The sequence below is a fragment of the Anguilla rostrata genome, chromosome 18, assembly GCF_018555375.3.
Source record: "Anguilla rostrata isolate EN2019 chromosome 18, ASM1855537v3, whole genome shotgun sequence".
NCBI lineage: Eukaryota > Metazoa > Chordata > Actinopteri > Anguilliformes > Anguillidae > Anguilla > Anguilla rostrata.
Genome location: NC_057950.1, coordinates 1,866,357 through 1,885,501, shown reverse-complemented (window position 1 = coordinate 1,885,501; position 19,145 = coordinate 1,866,357). Strand labels below are relative to the sequence as shown.

Here is a 19,145-nt window from a genome sequence, read left to right as displayed (position 1 = left end):
TTAGTAAGGAAGGGTTGTGGAGTTTTCAGCCAAAGCCTCCGATTGCCTGAGAGAAAGAAAATCTGAATCCTATCTGTCACGTGAGCAACCAAATAAAGTAATTTACTGAAGAGCCTCACAGCACTGCACAGCTCTCTCTCTCTCTCTCTCACCCTCCCACACACATGCACACTGGCCGCTGAAACATTCTGTCAAAATAATCAGCATATGCTTATTAATTTTAAACTGTTAATGTTAAATAAACACTGGTAATTACACTACTCGGGAACGCAGGTTTCAGTGTGTCTGCAGCTGAACTAAAGGCATCTAACACAAAAGAACAGGGTTGGGCTCTAGCCAGGATGGGCCAGTTTGTCTACCTTCACTTCTGGGTAATGGTGACAGTGCTACCTTTACTTATCCCCCCCACAGTCTGTAACTCCCTGGACCTCAGGCTGTACTCATGTTACCCCCCCGTCCACTCTTGGACTGCTTCAGTGGCTGAAGTGCGATCACAGAGAGCTGGGGAAAGATTTGACACCCAGAGATGGCATGACAAGCTCTGGCCTCTACAGCAGCTCATGATCACTGGCATTGCGCACAAGGAGTGGATTTGCAGATCTGACCCCTGGTTCGGCTGCCTCTGGGCAGCTTCAGGCAAATGCAGCTGGTTTGGTTCACTGCTGCTCCCTGTTTTCGATGTGAAGAGACATGATGTGAATGAATAGATAGGCCTACAGTATATGCTGTATTTTTGTGTGATGTGAGGGATGAGGTGGGCAATCAGTGGGTGGGCAATCAATCCTGCCCCTCTAAACTGCACAATATACATCCCATCATTTGGACTTCTACTTTTCTTGCTAGTTTATTACTTCAACTGTTACCTGCTCAACCCATTTTATTTGCTGTGATATGGGATCTACTACATTTCTGTAACCTTCACTCTACCCCTACTTTACACCAGGCCAGCCAGTGCAGGATGGGCTCCCCCACTGTAGCTGGGTTTTTCCTGAGATTTCTTCCCATCAGGGAGTTTCTCGAGGGGTTTTCTCCTCAATGGGAGTTTAAAAAATTTTTATTTTAATTTCATTTTTTACCTCATGTGCTTACTATTTGGGCTTTCAGGCCTATCAGTGTTTTCTTGACAGTTTTCTGTGAAAAGTGATGCAAAGTACAAATGCATTTTATTTGATTTGAGTGACCCATTGGAAAATCACAGTTTACCAAAAGCAGTTACTCTACCGCGCGTGCAAATATGTTGAAGCTTTTAAATTAAATAGCCTAGATGCACCTTGCAGGCTGATAGCCACCGCCCGTTATGTAAGTGACAGGATGAGACAGGGCGAGGGGTACATAATTGTTCTACAATTGACTGGTTGGGCGTTCATAAGTATGGAAATGATTCCATTACTACGAAGGGATATAGTGTCTGGAGCTCTTAACAAAGGCACGTACGTCAGCGGCTGGAGCTCCGCCGTTGGGTTAAAAACACTTTGCAGGGAATTCCAGGGGATTTTTGGATGACGCCATCAAAAATGAGGGGAATTTTCATTTTATAAACACCAATGAATTATTTAAATTCAATAGCGGGGACACTGTAGTCGTATTAGTATACATAAGAATGCAATTAATTCACCGTTCACTTGCTGCAAATCCGTTCTTCGTGACCGTTCACTCCCTGACCGAGAGGCTACACACTTGTGGCTTGTATGAAAGAGCGTGGTTCGTTATAAGCTGAATAACGAATGGAAAGAAGTGGCCGCCCCTTATGCGCGTGAGCGGCTGTAGCCTACGTTTTTTTTTCTTCACATTTTCCTTTTATTTTTTAGTCTTAAAAGGATTCGACTTATCTACAATTTATGCCCCTCACGTTGCAGCGACAAATCAGCACTGTGCTGTGGGCTGGTGACGATTCGCTGACGCCGCTTCTCCCACACCGTTAGAGAGGACCGTAAGAGAGGGGGAAAGGCTGTGGACCGGATTCTGTTCAAGGTGAATGCGAACCCTGCAGCACGGAGATCGACATTCTTCTGACACCGGGGAGAGACACGGCTACAGACACAGCTGCGGAAATGGAGGTGCCGAGCCTCGGACACAACATTGGTAGCCCCACGAGCCCCTGCGAGAGCATGATAAAGAATCTGAGCTTGGAGGCAATTCAGCTATGCGAGAGAGACGGTAAGGTCGCGAGCATTGAGGGACCTCATACCGGTTTTTGCCACAATGCTTTTTAGAAAGCAACTGTTTTTTTTCCACACACGTTCTCTGTGGTTTGTGCATAACGGCGTTTATGTATTGAGATGCTTCTGCTTAAACGTATAGCCTCCTCTCAAAATTCGGGTTGATACAAAAAAAATCACTTTCTTATGGGCTATGCGTTCAAATTATGCAAGTCAGTCAAAATCTAGCCGCTACTTTATTTTATTTTGATAATATCATCATGTGAGCTCGAACAGCTTTGATATTTTTTATTGATTTTTTATTTTTTTTGCACTGAGCTGATGAGAGCGGGGGGTGGCAGTTGCATTAAGCGGCTCTGCTCAGATTATTATTTGATTTCAATGTGTCATTTTAATGTGTCACTGAAGCTACATTTCCTTGCGCCCAAACGCCAAAAAGTGTGTGTTTCATAAAAAACAGATACATGATTCTGGTACGCGGGATGTAAGGTTTCAGCACCATGGACACAGACTGAAGGGAAAAGCACTTGGCGATATTGCGTTACGGGTTTTTGTTCATTTGAATAGCTACCACGATCCGGTCGGATGAAGTTCCTACATATTTCCCGTGTATGACTCAAATCAACATAGAACATTTCTGGATAAATATTGCTACAGAAAACACTCTAAGATAATTCTGGTTTAATTGTAGCCTATTCTAAAAAAAAGAAAACATATTTTACGTAACAGCTGGAATGCAATAAGAGACTACGAACAAACCAACTACAGAAGGAAAAGGTCGTGCGCCGGATTCTGTAGTATTTTTTAAAGTTTGATTCCTGTTGATCTTGGACTGAGAATATGACACGTTTGAGGATTTTAAGTGCTTAATGACAACAATATTTTAAAGATTTCAGTCTACATCTGACTTTATAGGCAGGTGTATTTCGTTCAGCGAAACATAAAGAGACGAGTAATGTAAAATCTTTGACATTAATTGCATAGTTAAACACCTTTGTGGTAGGGTTATGCTGACAGCCGTTTAAACCCGATGATACAGAGTGGCCGATTTTTGATGTAGACTAGCTAACTAATTAACTCTCAGAAACTGTTACATAACACGATGCATAATATTTTATTTATTGACGATTCATTTCTTGTCACTGTATCACAGTGGGTTTCAACAGATATATCAGTTCTAAAAATGGCTGAACGCGTAGCGGAGAAACGTGCGGAGAAGCTTCCCACCCTCGTGTCATCATTCACGAGATGTAGAACATCTCATTTATTAAAACTGAAAGAATAAAATTTTTAACATATTATTATTATGATTATGATTATGATTATTATTATTAATAGTTCATTGCTGGTTCATTCAAGGTGATGCAGTGGGTAGCACTGAAGAAGGTTGTTAGTTCGAATCCCAGCTGGGCCCTATCTGTGTGGAGTTGGATGTTGTCTCCATGTTTGCGTGGTTTTCTTCCAGGAACACTGGTTTCTTCCCACAGTCAAACGGCATGCAGGTTAGGATATTTGCAGAGTCTAAATTGGCCCTAGGTATAAGTGTGTGTGTGTGTGCGCACTACGATGGACTGGCGAACTGTCCAGGGCGTGTTCCTGCCTTGTGCCCAATGCATGCTGTGATAGGCTCCAGCACCTCCCGTGACCCTGACTTGGAATACGTGGGTATAGATGATGGATGGATGGATGGATGGATGAATGTAGTGAAACGGTACATAACCACCTTAATAATGCTGGTACCTACCTGGGAGTGCTTATCAACTAGAATTGTGTTTTAGTTTGCATTCTGGTATTCCTCTGTTGATTCCTACGGCACGGCTCAGCTGATAAACTGACCACATGAAAATGGAAATTATAAACTGACCACATGAGAATGACAAGTGCAGTGTTTTTCTTTTTGACAATGACTTTTTCGAGCTGTGAGCATAAAGCAGTGACTGAGAAGAACATTTAACAAAATGTCGATAGCACTACATGCAAGCTGTAAACTGCATGCCTATTTGTCACACAATCATAAATATAACCTGCCATACTCTGGTTCTGTGAAACTTTTACAGCAGTTAAATCACCCTGGGGTTTGGAACCTCTTGTACAGACAGCAGAGCTTGTAACTGGATAGTAGCTAGACTAACAAGTTTAAGCTTTTATGCCTGTGATTTATAGTTAGCTCTGCTGAATCTTTCATAGTGCACTTATGAAACATGACTCACTGTAAACTGTATTAGTACACCATTTTAGAACAGTAAAATACCCATTACTTAATGCTGTAATCTTACAGTAAATAGCTGTTCACTGTTTTAGAGCAATGCGTTAATGTGCTGGATAAATCCCCTTGAAGCCTCTCCTTCTTACTCGGTCTAAATTTAAAGCAGTAATTTTAGGAATAGTCCTCAATAATTATTGTTGCGTTTTACAGCTCTTTGCCGTGTTGAGTGCAGCTAGGGGATCAAAACAGTGCATTCCACATAGTGCTCATTGACTATCAACACAAAACAGAGGTTTTGCCTTCATATTTACAAAACTAGTTTCTCATTTAATAGTCCTCGACCTGACACTTTTTTAATGTGGCACAGTAACACCAGGTTTTGCTCGATTAAAAAAGGTCTTGTTGCTTATTCTTACGAAATATGATTTAGGGAGTTGGCACATCTGCATCAAAGCAGTAATGCATTATCATCCTACCCTCTTAGCCTTGCAGATTATATGGTAGAAGTCTAAAGCTGTGGTTACTTGGTGTCTGAAGTGTTCTGTGCAAAATGCTATCATGACTTTGCACTTTTGCAAAAGACACACTTGGGTGTATTCTGAAGGAGAACCACTTTTTGGCATTTTTATTCTTTCTCCATTAAAGGGGGAAAAAAGAATATAAAAGATATCTGCTCCTTCACCTGCAAACTCCCACACTTACTTAGAAAAATGCATTTCTAGTTAAAGGAGAGTTCATTAACACTGGTGAGGATAAATATTTAACTAATCTGAGACACTGAAGAGTAAACACCATTAACATATTATAGACTAGAGCTGGTTCTGTGTTCTATAGGCCCTCTGCTTTGTTTTTGCATTTTAATACTTCAGGCTATGACTCTTCCCTTCCTCCCTTTTATTGTTCTTCTTCCATATTTAATGCGCCAAAACAGGTGGATCATCACCTTTTGCTCAAGCAGTGTGACTTGTTTCCCTGCAGACTCACAATGACATTTGAGTCAAGTGTCAAAGGAGGAGCTTTTAAACTCACACAAGCTCAACTGACCAGATGCAGGGATTGTTTTTTTTCTCCCTTTTTTTTCCTCATATGGCTGGTTATTTCAACATTGTAAAAATGGGCCATGTCTTCTTTTACATGTTTCATAGCTGAGGTAGTGGGAGAAATAAAAGAGCTCAGAACCTTTGTTGCATTTATGGAAGCTTGTTAAAGTTTGATGACTCAACAGCGCCCTGCATTAAAATGATTAAATGTGGTGGTAAAGGGCTTTCTAAGCACTCGGCTGTATGAATGGAGACCTTGGAGAGGGTGGTTTAGGTGCCCTTGAGGCAGTGAACGTGGCACAAAGAGCCTTCAGCACAGCTGCATGCGGCCTGCAATTTGTGATGAGCAGGTGGGGCAGAGATTGGCCTTCTGCCAGGCCTCTCTGACCTGATCAGTGACTTTAAAAAAAAGACCATCAGTTTACAAATATTACACTGCAGCAAGCCTTCAGCTCAAGACAATATCTGATGTGAAAATCATACATTTTGATCCACAGTTTGCATCCTGCGAAAATAGCTGGCAGATTTGGAGTGCAGAGCATCTTGCATGTAGGCAGGGGTGTCCTCACACATGCGTGCTGCATCCCAAACTGTTCCACGAAACCAACGCTGCTGTGGGCTGACTTGTTACTTCTTACTCACAAATATTTAGCAGCTAAATCGCACTAAGTTTGTTATGAGGGTAAGATCCAGTAAAGCACAGCATAATGGGTAATGGGCCTAGGGTAGTAATCTAAAAATTCAAAATGAAGGGTGTTTTTTATTGGCCATGTATGTTTTTGGGTGAGGGTAGCTACTTACAAATAGGCTATTTAAGATACAAAATTGCATATTTTGCTACCTTTTCCCCACGAGATCAAAGAATAGTTGGCTGGCTAATTCATACACTTCTATATTTAAGAAAAGTGCGGAGGGCACTAATGTTAATATTGGCAGGATTGCTTCACACACTACAGTAGTAGACCCCATGTGATGTTTCTCCAACAGAATACAACATTTATTTAGGAAATATTGACTGTCGATGTGGATTTATCGTTTTGACGTTCACCTCCCGGAAACAATACAGTAAACGATTCCGTGGAATACTAGCCAATGCTACACTCAATATATTATGTGTATACATTTGTCGGCACTGTATTCGCAAATCCATAAATTATGTATTTTGTTAGTTTGTTTTTCCATTAAATTTTGGCGGGTTTTACTCCCTGTAACTGTCTTCCGGTTTGGGTAACATTCCAGCGAATGTTAACGGTTTCCCGGAACATAAACGGCTGTTGTAGACTATCACTATCCACCTTCAGAATGTCAAAACAAGGTCAGTGAGTGACAGTAATTTGAATATTAATAACATTGTCACTTTTATCTGAGAGAGTTTAACATAAAATATCACAGTCCTTTAGTTAGTGTACGCGGCCTGTGGTGTTGGCATTCATTTGCAGTTAGACTACCAAAACCAAACATAACGTTAGGGATCGCTTGCCAGAACAGAACCAGTGACCGTTGGCGTCCGCTAGCTAGCCTCGTCACTTTTTTATTCACTTTCAGTAAGTTGAAGATACCACATAGGCTACGTTTACACCGCAGGTCTTGATGTCCAGTTCCAATTTTTTGACCTCCTGTTTACATCCACGTTTTTAAAGTGACAGATAGTCGCCCGATACCTGTGCTCATACGACTTGCACTTGAAACAACGCGCATGCGCACACATGGGTTTGGTTACCGATACGAAAGTGAATAGCTACGCCATCTACAAAACGCAAAACGAGAGAGAAATACTGAAAAGGACCTGGCCGAACCTTGGTTTTCGCCACTGTTTTTTCGTCCTTTGTTTAACTTCTTTTAACATTTACCGTTACCAGTGGAGCGTGGTTGTGCATGTGATATACGTTACGCATCATTCAAATGTGAAAAAAGTATGACAATATCGCATTTTGAATGACGTGACAATCGGAATTACCGGGAAATTCCTGTCTGTGCGTTTAGATGACATTGCAAATATCCGATCCAATAAATAACTGGAAACAGAATCGGTATTAAATTAATCCCCTTAGGCTTTAATGGTTTATATTGCAGCTCTCATTTAGTCAAATTGAATGATTCAGCTATGCATTTTAATCCAGATTAAATGTGGATACTTAACTTCATGGTCTGAAGGCTTCTTCTGTGAAGATGTCCAGGGCTTTGCACATTTTGTGGAACATGCAAGAAAAATAAGCATATTTCAACACAAATATTTATTTTCGTGGCATTACTGGACGTAAAAGGACCTAATTTCTGAAACTAATATCTCTCAAGTGTGTACCTGAGCTGTTTAGTGTTTGATGCTGTGCATTCTTTTGGCAATACGTTTCAGGATAAATTTTGCTCATGGATGAACTAGAACAAGGCACGTGCTCTGGCCCCTTGTCACTGGGCTATTGAGATGTCATGTAGTTCATTTGCGGCATTTAAAAATGGAATCCTTGTGGTGCCTCCAGCCATGGCTAGTTGTTTGTGTGTTGGAATAAAGATGGGCTTTGTCTCTGTTCCTTACCGGCTCACTGGTGCATGCAGTCTAATTCAGTTGAAGACACTTGAGATGGAAGGTAATCGATCCTCTGCTTCGTTCTGACACCCATATAAATATCCCAAGAGAAATTTAATGAATGTATTTTATTTTTTTATTGCTCCTCTGGCATTTATTTTTATTGATCATTTTCATGGATGATTTATTTAGGTTTATCTGTTTTTTGTGGATTGTGGTGTGATGATAAAGTGGATTTTACACACCATTCATGTAGGCAGTGGGAGTGTACAGGTGGTGCATTCATGGAGAGGGTAACTACGCCTGTGTGCAAACTGCCCCCAGCCACTTGTGATGATGCTTGCACTTCCTTATTCATGTAGTGATGTGCTGAAATGTCACGAAAGAAATCCGGAGACTCCCCAGTAAAACAAATATTAAAGGAAATGGGGTCAATTTGGTAGCCTGTATGATCAGCATTTGGCTTTGGTACATTTAGTACTTACTGAGTCACACTGCTCTAAGAGGTGAACTCCACTTCAGTCCTGACGCATACATTTTGCCTTGCGCATACTCATGCTGTGGTTATGTTTGGGTGAACTGAGTTCCCCATGCATTATTGTACTGGCTAGGCCTGACCTGTATTTATCTGTAAAAATTAACTCAGCCCTTAAACACATGCTGCACAGGTCATGACTGTGAAAATCCTGCTGTATTGAGTATGCAACAGCGAATAGAATTAGGCCTATTATTACCTAAGAAATGCGTGGTAGCCTGATCATTCTGTTTTCCCTCGGAAAGCTCAGCCATGTCTTTCCAGCGCCCCACTGCAGCTGCAACATCCCTATACCGCCAAATACAATTTAAAGTGAAACATTACGCACAAGTAGTGCGCTACTTTATTTAGTTTGGCTGTGATGGAAAGGGATTACGTTGTGATTCTCACTGGATTCAAGTAAGTGGTGGGCTGTGTAACAGTAACACAAAACTTAAAGAGTTTATTCATTTACTCCAGTATAGACTCGTGAGATGAGATTTTCAGTTATTTATCCCGTTTTATCGAGCTGAGTCTCGTTGGGTGAGAAATCACATTTTCGAGGGAGCCCTTGCCTTAAGCTCGCTATTAGAGGTTATCTGGAAAATCGACGTGGCCGACCGTTTGTGCTGATATTGAACTTTTTATCGAAGGAGCACGCTGCAGAGAGAATTTTCCCCTTTTCCACGTTCCCTAAACGCTGTTTCATCAATAGACTAAGTCAGCGGCAGTGGCTGAGGCGTCCATGATTACAGTTGCCATGGTTTTCTCGCGTAGTTCGGCTCGTTTAAAATAGCAGGTGAGAAAATGGACGTTGCAGGTCACTGCTACTTAGGCTGCTGTATCGCGCCTGTGGTCAGGCTCAGTGTGTGGTCCGAGAAATAATGTGTCTCCCAATGAAAAGCATGTGGGACAGTGTTAATGTAGATAGCATAAGAGTGGAAGATTCATGATCCAGACACTTCCCTCCCCTCCCCCAGTCCACAGTCTTAGATGCCTTTTCTTCTCTACTTTACTTTTCTGGCTATTCTGGTGCCAGAAGTATTGGGCTGAAAAACATCTGTAATCTGTAATGGTCACTGTCAGCCAAGGAAGAAATAGGCTTAGACCATTTTGTTCAAGCCTAATTTGTCTAATTGAAGCCACATTTTGACGTTAGGGGGGCATTTTGCAGTATCCAGAGCCATTTAAGTACAGTATTTTGCATTGATTCTCATTTCTCACATGCAATTTACGCCTTGTGTTATCAGCCTTTTTCACTGGGGGGGATATATAACTGGCAGATATTAGCCAGCTGGCCTTTCTGCTTGCTTAAGATCAGCATCAGAACTGGCCTTGAGAAATCTACGATATCAGTCAACCTCTATTCATTATGATTTTATAGCAGGGAATACGCTTACACATCTGAAGCAATGATACATAATCATAATAAGTCTATTGAACGGCTAACAACTTCAAGTTAATGAAGCACTCAATGCCATGTGGTGTAGCAAGTAGGGTTACACCCTCTTGCCCTTGGACAGCTGCAAGTTTTCATTGTCACTCAGCACTTAATTGACCAATTAAAGCAGCTGATTAGCCTCGCTGATTACACTCGCTTCAGTTGGAGCACGTTCAAGATGCAGAAGCCATTTGCTGTGGTTCACCTTGAATGCTACAGTGCGCACCCTGACCGGTGTGCAACAGTCTGAGTCATGCGGTACAGTCTGAGTCACGCAGTGCAGTATGAGTCATGCTGTACAGTCTGAGTCACACGGTACAGTCTGAGTCATGCGGTATAGTCTGAGTCATGCGGTACAGTCTGAGTCATGCAGTGAAGTATGAGTCACGCGGTGCGGTCTGAGTCACGCGGTACGGTCTGAGTCATGCGGTACGGTCTGAGTCACGCGGTACAGTCTGAGTCACGCGGTACAGTCTGAGTCACGCGGTACAGTCATGTGATGCATCCTGGTCTGCGTGCCACGGGCGCGACCATGTGACCGTAGACATTTGGACTCGGGAAGGGACAGTGTTTCAGAATCCGTGTCCATCAGCAGCCATGGTAACAGCGCTCCGCAACTGGACATGCGATACAGCTCCTGTTCAGTTTATAAAAGGCTTCGCTGCGGTTTTCTGATCTCGTACACAGCCCTGGTTTCTTGGCTCTGAATCGGCTGCTGACATTTCACGGTGAAAACAGAAACCGTCCAGGCTGCTGCTTTCCGAGGGTAGGGTGATTATCGCTAAAACCAGCCAGACGTGGTTTGTAAAAGCCCCGTCTGTAAACAGACAGTCGTGTAATCTAATTCTGCTCTGTCTGGAACAGCGCATTGAATTGTTCGTGGCTGTAAGGTTTTAATGGTAGAATGGTAAGACTCAAGTTATAGTGGGACGTGCAGGAAGAACTGAATAATCCGTTTGTGGGAATCATCTTGATGTGTCGTTTGATAAGTGATTCATTTTTCTTTTCCAAGTGCCAGAACCACAGCCAATGGTGTGTATTATTTTTGATGTGATTATCGTTCATCGTGGATGACGGATGTCTGCTTGTCATACCTTGGCTTCCGATTTGAAGACATTGCAAATAAATGGGGAGTGTGTGACTGAGCTGCATTTTAAGGTCATCCAACACAGCTAAGGATGCGAATGATTATACAAATGGAATGTACTACTGTTTTGCCTCTCCTGCTGGTGTACAACCAATGCAATAGGACATTCTGGAAAGTCAATCACGGTTGTAATTCAGCTTTATTTGTATAAATTTTTTTTGTGATGGTTACTCTTAGTGCCCCTTGAAATTTCACATTGATATCAGGACAAGAGTTTCTTAACTTAAAGTTGTGTTAGTTTTGCCCAAATGTTACAAACCAACCATTCCTTTCCCCTACTGTTGAGGGGCTTATGCCATACAGTGTGTAAGATTTACAGCATCAGCAGATGACTGTGATCAAGTCCCATGAACACATTAGCCTCTTATGTAACTGAACATTTGGCCTTTTCCCAATGCTTTGATTCCAGTGGTTCAGAAATTGTATCTCTGTATGAGCGAACATTGACCTTACTTATGAGCCCATTCCTATCGTGTAATTTTAATGCCTTCTGTGTCCTTGCTAGTGAGTGAGAAATACTGCAGACAGCCCTGGTACATCTGCCAGTGTTTCATTCACATTGGGGAATCTACACAGTTCTGTTTCTGTACAAGTCAATATTGTGTAACATTGCAAGCATCAGGTTTCAACAATAACATTTGCTTTCTTGCCTGGGGCTAGTAAGAGCAGGTGTTGGAAAAAAAACTGCCTAGCCAGCCACTCGTCTCGATAACTTACTCCGGCAGATAAACATGAATGTGAAAACTGAAGTGTTGATCAGTGTGTGCGTTGTTCCTGTTAAATAAATAGCTTCTTTTTTTTCCTGAAGTTTAATGAATGGAAATACAAACTTTCCCAGTTATGGTGAGTGTACTAACAGCGAAGCAGCAGTTGACCACCGATCACAGTTACGGGGGCACTTGTAGTAGCCTACATCTAGCTATCTGTCACTGCTCTTTATGTAAATAGTTAGACCAAGGGGGCAGTAAAAATAGTCTTTGGGCCAGTATATTTTTGAGCCACTGGTCCAGAAAAAAAGTTAATGTTGAGCCCTGTCGAGTATGGGTAAATAGATTTCTTACCAACTTACCTGACTGAGCAAGTACAACACACCTTCATGTTGAATCGTGAGCAGTAGGCTATCTGCTCAGACCTCTGGGGATTCATTTATCACTGCTGTTCTGCAGCAGCCTGGTTTTATGGAGGATGAAGTTTCTCAATAAATTAAGTTCATATGTGACCATCAGTGTGAAAATACATAGCCAAATACAGACAGAACTGAATCATTGAGGGAATGTGAATGATCAACGCATAGAGGCGTGTATTAGCTTAGCCACAGAATGAGCTATGCAGGAGACATTTAAAGAACACACATGTGGATGTTTGTTATGAGTACTGTATTTAAAATTGTTGCAGTAAATGTTAAATCTACAGTAGGAACATGTTTAGGGATAATTCTGTTAGCCTATATGATAAAGCTGATATGACTAGCTTGTTTAAATGTAGCCTAATAGTTAGGCTAATTATCAAGGGCTTAGGAGAATTCCATACTGGTCAGGAAAGCCATTGATTGTAGAGACTGATGCCACAACCACAGCAGAGCAGAGAGTGGCTAAATTTTATTTCTATCATTTAAAGACTGTTTATACAATGAGCTGAACATTAATGACTGGCAGGTTTTATAGCAGAACACGTAAAAATCAGCTGGTCACAGTTTTACTATACAAAACGATTTTCAGACATGCTCACTGCAACTCTTTCTTTAGACAGACCCTTCTGAAACTGTTCGCTTGGCACCATGGGGAGTTTTACTTATTTATTTATTTTACACAATCTGTTCCTAACATAGAGATTCAGGCATTAAAGGATTACTTCAGTAGGCCGGAAATCTGCAGATCGTTTAATTATCGCAGTAATAAACAGCTTAGTGTTTTTAAACATCATTTGCAATGTTCTTGTTGGTGGAGTTTCTTTGCACAGGAGAGCATCTGTTTGCACAAAGATATCAAACTAGTTTTCTGAGCACATTACAAGGGAATTAACAATGTTGACATTTTTGCTTAGTAAACTCATTTTGACTACTCATTCCTCTGTGGAAGTTAATGGCTGCTTGTTAACCTTGTTTAAATGTCATGCCATAACTAAAAGGCATGGACTGTTTAGACCTAATGGAATAGCCTATTTTATTTGAAATGTTTCCAAATTTCCTTTTAAATCGCATTCTCTTTTGCCACGTTACAGCTGACAAAAACATTATGCTAAACAAGTTAAAGTGATTGAAAATGTTAATCGGGGTAACTTTAGTATCACATATTGAACAGCTACATTCTGTTCTAATTTCAAATTGCTAATAGGCTTTTTCCCAGGAGGTGCCCAATGTGTTGGAGACAAACATTAGTGCGCAGAAGGTTTTGGAAAAGGTTGTGTGATCATTTGTGTTTAGTACCGGAAAACGGGACCCAGTTTTGTAAAGGGCTTAATTAGTGGACAGCGGGGTTTGAGGTGGACACACTACGGGCCTTTGCACCCCCATTGTCCTTTCGGCTCCGGGCTGTTAACAAATATATTCAAAAGCTCCCCCTGCATTCAGTAAGCACAAAACTAGCATTGTTCCTGTGCCAAGCTGGCGCAAGGGCAGTGTGACCCTTCCCCTCATTCCACTGGCACTAGTGCGCTCTTCACGGTAGAGACATCACAATGGAAAATATGCTGGCCCCTCGTTTTTCTAAGTATGGTTAATGAAGAGCCGGTCGCTAATGGGTCGTCCCAAGAGCGGGGCTGACGTGAAAACAAGCCCGTGTACGAGCATGGAGATCCACAGCCATGTCTCCACTGACCCTTCCTAGCGTGAGCCGCTATGGGGCTAGCGGTCCACCACAGTGAGCTTCAGTGATATTCTGGGCGTATCCCGCTGACCAAAGCCAGTAACCAGGGATTGCCTGGCGTGTCACTGGGAGGAGCTAATGCACTTATAATCCAAAGGACCCTGGCTGACTTAAAGCCAACCCATGCCCAGCAGGACCAAGCCAATCTTGTCCGTACACCGCAAATGTAGTGCGGATTTTCGGATTAAATGTTTTTCTTAACGTTTAACAGTATTTGTTTACTTGAGTAAACGGTCCCACCCCTACGCTCAAAGTACACAGCTGAACCTTCCCTCCTGGTGAGAGCCTTTACCGACTGAAGCTCTCTTCAGCTTCTTACCAAGCATTGCACTCTACATCTCAGTTCTCAGTGAGGTAGTTGCCAAGTTTCCCAGTGTGTGCACTTTTTGCACTTGATGTCTCTTTTGGGAGTATGCTTTCCCCTCTAGGAAATTTCTGTACTTAAGTCTCTGATCATTGCACTTGCACAAGTCTCTGGAAAAGAGTATCTCTTCCTCTCCTTCCTCCGCCTCTTCCTCCTCACTAACCTGGAGTGCCCTGCCTCCCACTCACACAGGAAGTAAGTCCCAGGACAGCGGGATCTCAGAGATGGAGGAGCTTCCTGTTCCGCAGAACATCAAAATAAACTGCATCACGTGCGACTCCTTTAAGATCTGCTGGGACATGGACCCCAAGTCCAGGGACCGCATCACGCACTACTTCATCGACCTCAACAAGAAGGAGAACAAGAACTCCAACAAGTTCAAGCACAAGGTAGGCCTGAGCTCTGAAATGGCGGGAGGGAATGAGTCATGCCCGCCTTCCCCACGGCTGTGGTTAAGCCTAATGCCTCACACAGATGTAGGAGCCCTTGACTTTGCAGGAGCCTTGGGGGTGCTGAGCGGATGGGGTAAATGAGCCTCCCAGCCAAACCCCTGCTAGCAGCCGCACTCCACATGACTGGCCTGCAGCGTGATTTATATCAGGGGCCGTGGAAACGTTCTGTGGCAGTTATACCTCAGCTAGCAGTCATAATGCCGGGTGGAAGCATTTTCTCTGTTGAAGGCCGCAGCATGTGAAAACAGAAAGGGCAAACACTCATCCTAATGCCCCACCGCTGGCCAGCACCCACGCTGAGGGGTTCTAGACTACAGGAGGTGGGAAGGTCACAAATTATGGTGACAAATTATGACTTTTATATACCAAAGTCAAATCCTGCCGTTAGCAATAACGCGCAAAAATGCATCATACCTGCAGCTGGCTAATAGGCCATTGGCCTGGGTCAGTTTTCTGTTGAAGAAATCACCTTGGCTATAGCCAAGCTTTGTTGTTGTGCCTAAATGATGTTAAATACACCCGCTGGTCTGAGAATGTTAGCCTGGTGTGACGCTGCTGCCCATGCAGCTCAGGTGGCTGTTCTCCTACACTGTGATTGGATGAGATCGTCTGTTAAAGGAATGTAATGTAATGACTGACAATGAGTTCAGCCAATGGAAACGCAGTTATAGGTAATAGGAACGTGTTTATTTTCGTTGCGTTCCAGGACGTCCCGACCAAACTGGTGGCGAAGGCCGTCCCGCTCCCCATGACGGTGCGAGGCCATTGGTTCCTGAGCCCCCGCACCGAGTACACGGTGGCGGTGCAGACGGCCTCCAAGCAGAGCGACGGCGACTACGCCGTGTCCGAGTGGAGCCAGATCATCGAGTTCTGCACCGCGGGTAACCATGGAGACGCCAGTGCCTACAGGGCTCATTCCAGGCTCTTATGTTACACTCCTCGCATCCTTTCCTCGCGTCCTTTCCTCGCGTCCTTTAGCTCCACCACACAGAGGACATGAGGACAGGGGAATTGAGGAAATCAGGCAAATGGAGCTTTCAAGTGTCAGTTTGAAGCCACGTCAATTACAGACGTGGAAGATGTGGAGAGGTGGATCCGCAGGTCGATCATTTATATGTCACTCATTCCGAAAAAAAATACTTTCACAAAACATGCATTCATGTTTCCTTACTCACGCATACTTTGGGAGCGTCCTAGCTCCAAGCTACTTCAAGGAGTATTTAATGAATTGGTGGAATGTCCTTTAAGATGTCCTGTCATAAATTTGGGTGATGCCAAACTCACTTTAACATTTGTGAAGGAAAAAATCATCAAGGACAGACATCAATTGAATCCAGTCTATAAAGTTTAGTTATTTACATTATGTGTTTGTGTTTGTTGAAATTATACCGCCAGGTATAAACTGATGCCTATTTGGGATCTTGCGAGGTTGAAAGGAAGTGTCTTCTCTGTTAATTTCCAGATTATTCCACTGTGCATCTAACGCAGTTATTAGAAAAGGCAGAGGTGATTGCTGGAAGGATGCTCACATTCTCCGTGTTCTATCGCAATCAGCACAAAGAGTACTTCGATCATGCCAGGTAGGTTGCCCTGTGGCTAACATATCTACGTGACTTCATTATCAATGGAGTTAAACCATTTCACCTGTGTGAAAACAAAAGCACATTAATCCAGATGTCATCACATGGAGTTGATTGAATGTTGGGTTCTTATGCGAGTTCTCATTTCAGAAATATTTGAACAGCAGGTGATGCTCCATACGATTAAGGTGATGTGAAGGTGCTTTAGAGGTGTACTTGTACATGAGGTGGCAGGACTGTTACCCAGCATCAGAGGCCCTGTGAGAGAGCTGTGTCTCTGATTGTGTGTAATTAACAGCAGGGAGGGGACGTTTGAGGTTAAACAGTCCTCTGATGTGCTGAGTCATGGCTCTGACTTGTTGAGACGAAAGGAATCCTCTGAGCACGAGCCATTTTCAGATTAGCCTGAAGAACCAAGCTGTACGGAAATTGCAGCGTTCTCGCAGCAAAAACAGATCTTGGAGCCGTTACCCGAGGTGCTTTGTTGCGGTTTTTAAAAAACCAAATAAACCCCCAGAAAATGACAGTTATTTTGGAAATGCTTTTAATTCGCTCACACACACAGCTGTCAGGAAATGAGCCGCCGCTCGTCACGGGCTGGGCGAAGGCGAGCGCAGCACGCTCCCTAAGACCATTTAATCAAGCGCGGAGTCATTAGGCTGGAATGTGGGAGATTATGGAAATGAGCCACCAGAAACGCCATTCAGCCGCTCCAGAGGAGCATTTCCACCCCGCGCTGAGGAGGCACTGGAACCTGGGGGGACGCGTTTGGCCTGTGATCTCTCATCGTTCGTCCTTCGCTAGCTCACGCTTAAATGCAACCGTTCATTTAAAAATATTATGATTCCAAACACAGTATGGCAAGATCAGCAGTCAGCACTGTGACCTGCCAGGCTGCGCGAGCTTTCCACAGAAAGTCAAGGTTAAGGACTAGCACAGGCTGCTGTACGTTTCTAAGCATGTTGAGTAATATTTTGACCCAGGTGTGATGGAGGTGTGTGCTGCAGGTGCTTGTAGTGTGCGTGCTGGATATAAGCGTGCGCTGGTTTCTGCAGGGAGGTGCAGAACAACAGGATGCTGCCCTCGGTGAAGGACAACAGCGGCAGCCACGGCTCGCCCATCAGCGGCAAGCTGGAGGGCGTCTTCTTCAGCTGCAACACCGAGTTCAACACGGGCAAGCCCCCGCAGGACTCGCCGTACGGCCGCCAGCGCTTCCAGATCGCGGCCGAGGCGCTGCTCAACCCCGACGCCCGCCTGTACTTCGGCGACTTCTACTGCATGTACACGGCCTACCACTACGTCATCCTGGTGCTGGCGCCCCACGGCTCGGCCGGCGACCTGTTCTGCCAGCAGCGGCTGCCCGCGCTGGACCTCGCCGACAACCGCTTCCTGACGTGCCGCCGGGGCGAGGACGGGCGGCTGGCCTTCCGCCACGCGCAGGACGTCATCCTGGAGGTGATCTACACCGAGCCGGTGGACCTGGCGCTGGGCACGCTGGCCGAGATCAGCGGGCACCAGCTCATGAGCCTGTCCACCGTCAACGCCAAGAAGGACCCCAGCTGCAAGACCTGCAACATCAGCGTGGGCCGCTAACCGCTGCCCCGACCCTCGCCCCCATCTCCCCCACCCCCCTCACCCCCCCAAAAAGATTTAAAAACTCCACACAGGTCGTCCGATCCCCTTTAACGGTCCGCCCCCACACTGTTCAGACTCCTCCTCCGCATGACTTCACAGATTTTTACCACACGGGCCCGTCTTTTCTTTGACCAGTTACGATGTTTTCTTTTCTTAAATCTGTTTCTAGAGCATTCCACGTTCCTGTACTTTCCCGCTCTTTTTTTTTTTTCTCCCCCACTGAAGATTCTTTTCCAGCACTGTCCTGTCAGACAGTGCTACTCCCCCCCCCCCCCCCCCCACCCAAACCCACTCTGGTTGTTATGCCGACAGCAGCCCACTCCTCCATGTCTTAGAGCTGCCATGTAATATTTTGCCAAAGGTAACAATAAAGGTTCAGAACTGCTGCAGAAACGCTATGGTAACTGCTTCTAGAGGGCATCCTGAATGCCAGTCAGACACCTCCTGATTTGACTGCGTTTGCTGGAGAACTTAAATAAGCATGATGAGGTTTTCCCAGCAGCATGAACTTTAATACCGAAAACTTACAAATGTTATCACATGCGCATTGTTTGCAGTGTCTCGTTATTTATTAACAGAAATCATATACTGTGTTGAAACATAATAAATGTGATAGAAAAAATATTTATTTTTTACTGTTGTACAAAAAAAAAGTATAAACATGAAACGCACAATAATTTGGTCAGAGCACTGAATGCCGTTTGAGAGACAACAGGCATAAAGAACTGCAGTAATAATTTGCAATGAGCTAACTTTCTCAAGCTAGCTTAAAATCAAAACACGCAATCTGTCACAGGATGCATGTAATTATAAATAAATAGTACCGAGCTTAATATCAGACTTCAGTACGCTACATCTTTTCATTGCACAATTTAAGATTTTTAAAATAACTTGCATGCAGAAACTATTGTTAACTACTGATTACTGTTACACTTTCCATTCCAAGTTCTCATCAGCATTTTTTTTTTTTTTTTTTTTTGCAAATACCACATTTTTAACCTCTCACACTGGAAGTGTACTTCATTAAAACAGTAGTTTTTCCTGCATAGGCTACAGAGTACTTTCACATTTCAGTGTCACATCAGTGAGAACAATGCGGAGAAAAGCATTTTTCACAGCCCCATTGACATAACATTAATGCTGCCCATTATAAAATCGTCACAATGGTGAGCAGTCTACAAAACGTATTGTGCTGATTTGCAAGGTCTCTCACACACAT

At 43.7% G+C, this 19,145-nt stretch overlaps 1 protein-coding gene across 1 annotated transcript; it reads left to right on the top strand.

Annotated features, from left to right (window-relative positions):
• The first annotated feature begins 1,514 nt into the window (after positions 1-1,514).
• Positions 1,515-18,550, top strand: LOC135244820 (phytanoyl-CoA hydroxylase-interacting protein-like). The gene is made up of 5 exons (XM_064317404.1): positions 1,515-2,157; positions 14,452-14,648; positions 15,418-15,592; positions 16,174-16,291; positions 17,347-18,550. Exons 1-5 carry the CDS (start codon positions 2,052-2,054, stop codon positions 17,882-17,884), a joined length of 1,134 nt encoding a protein of 377 aa, XP_064173474.1. The 5' UTR covers positions 1,515-2,051; the 3' UTR covers positions 17,885-18,550.
• The last annotated feature ends 595 nt before the right edge of the window (positions 18,551-19,145 follow it).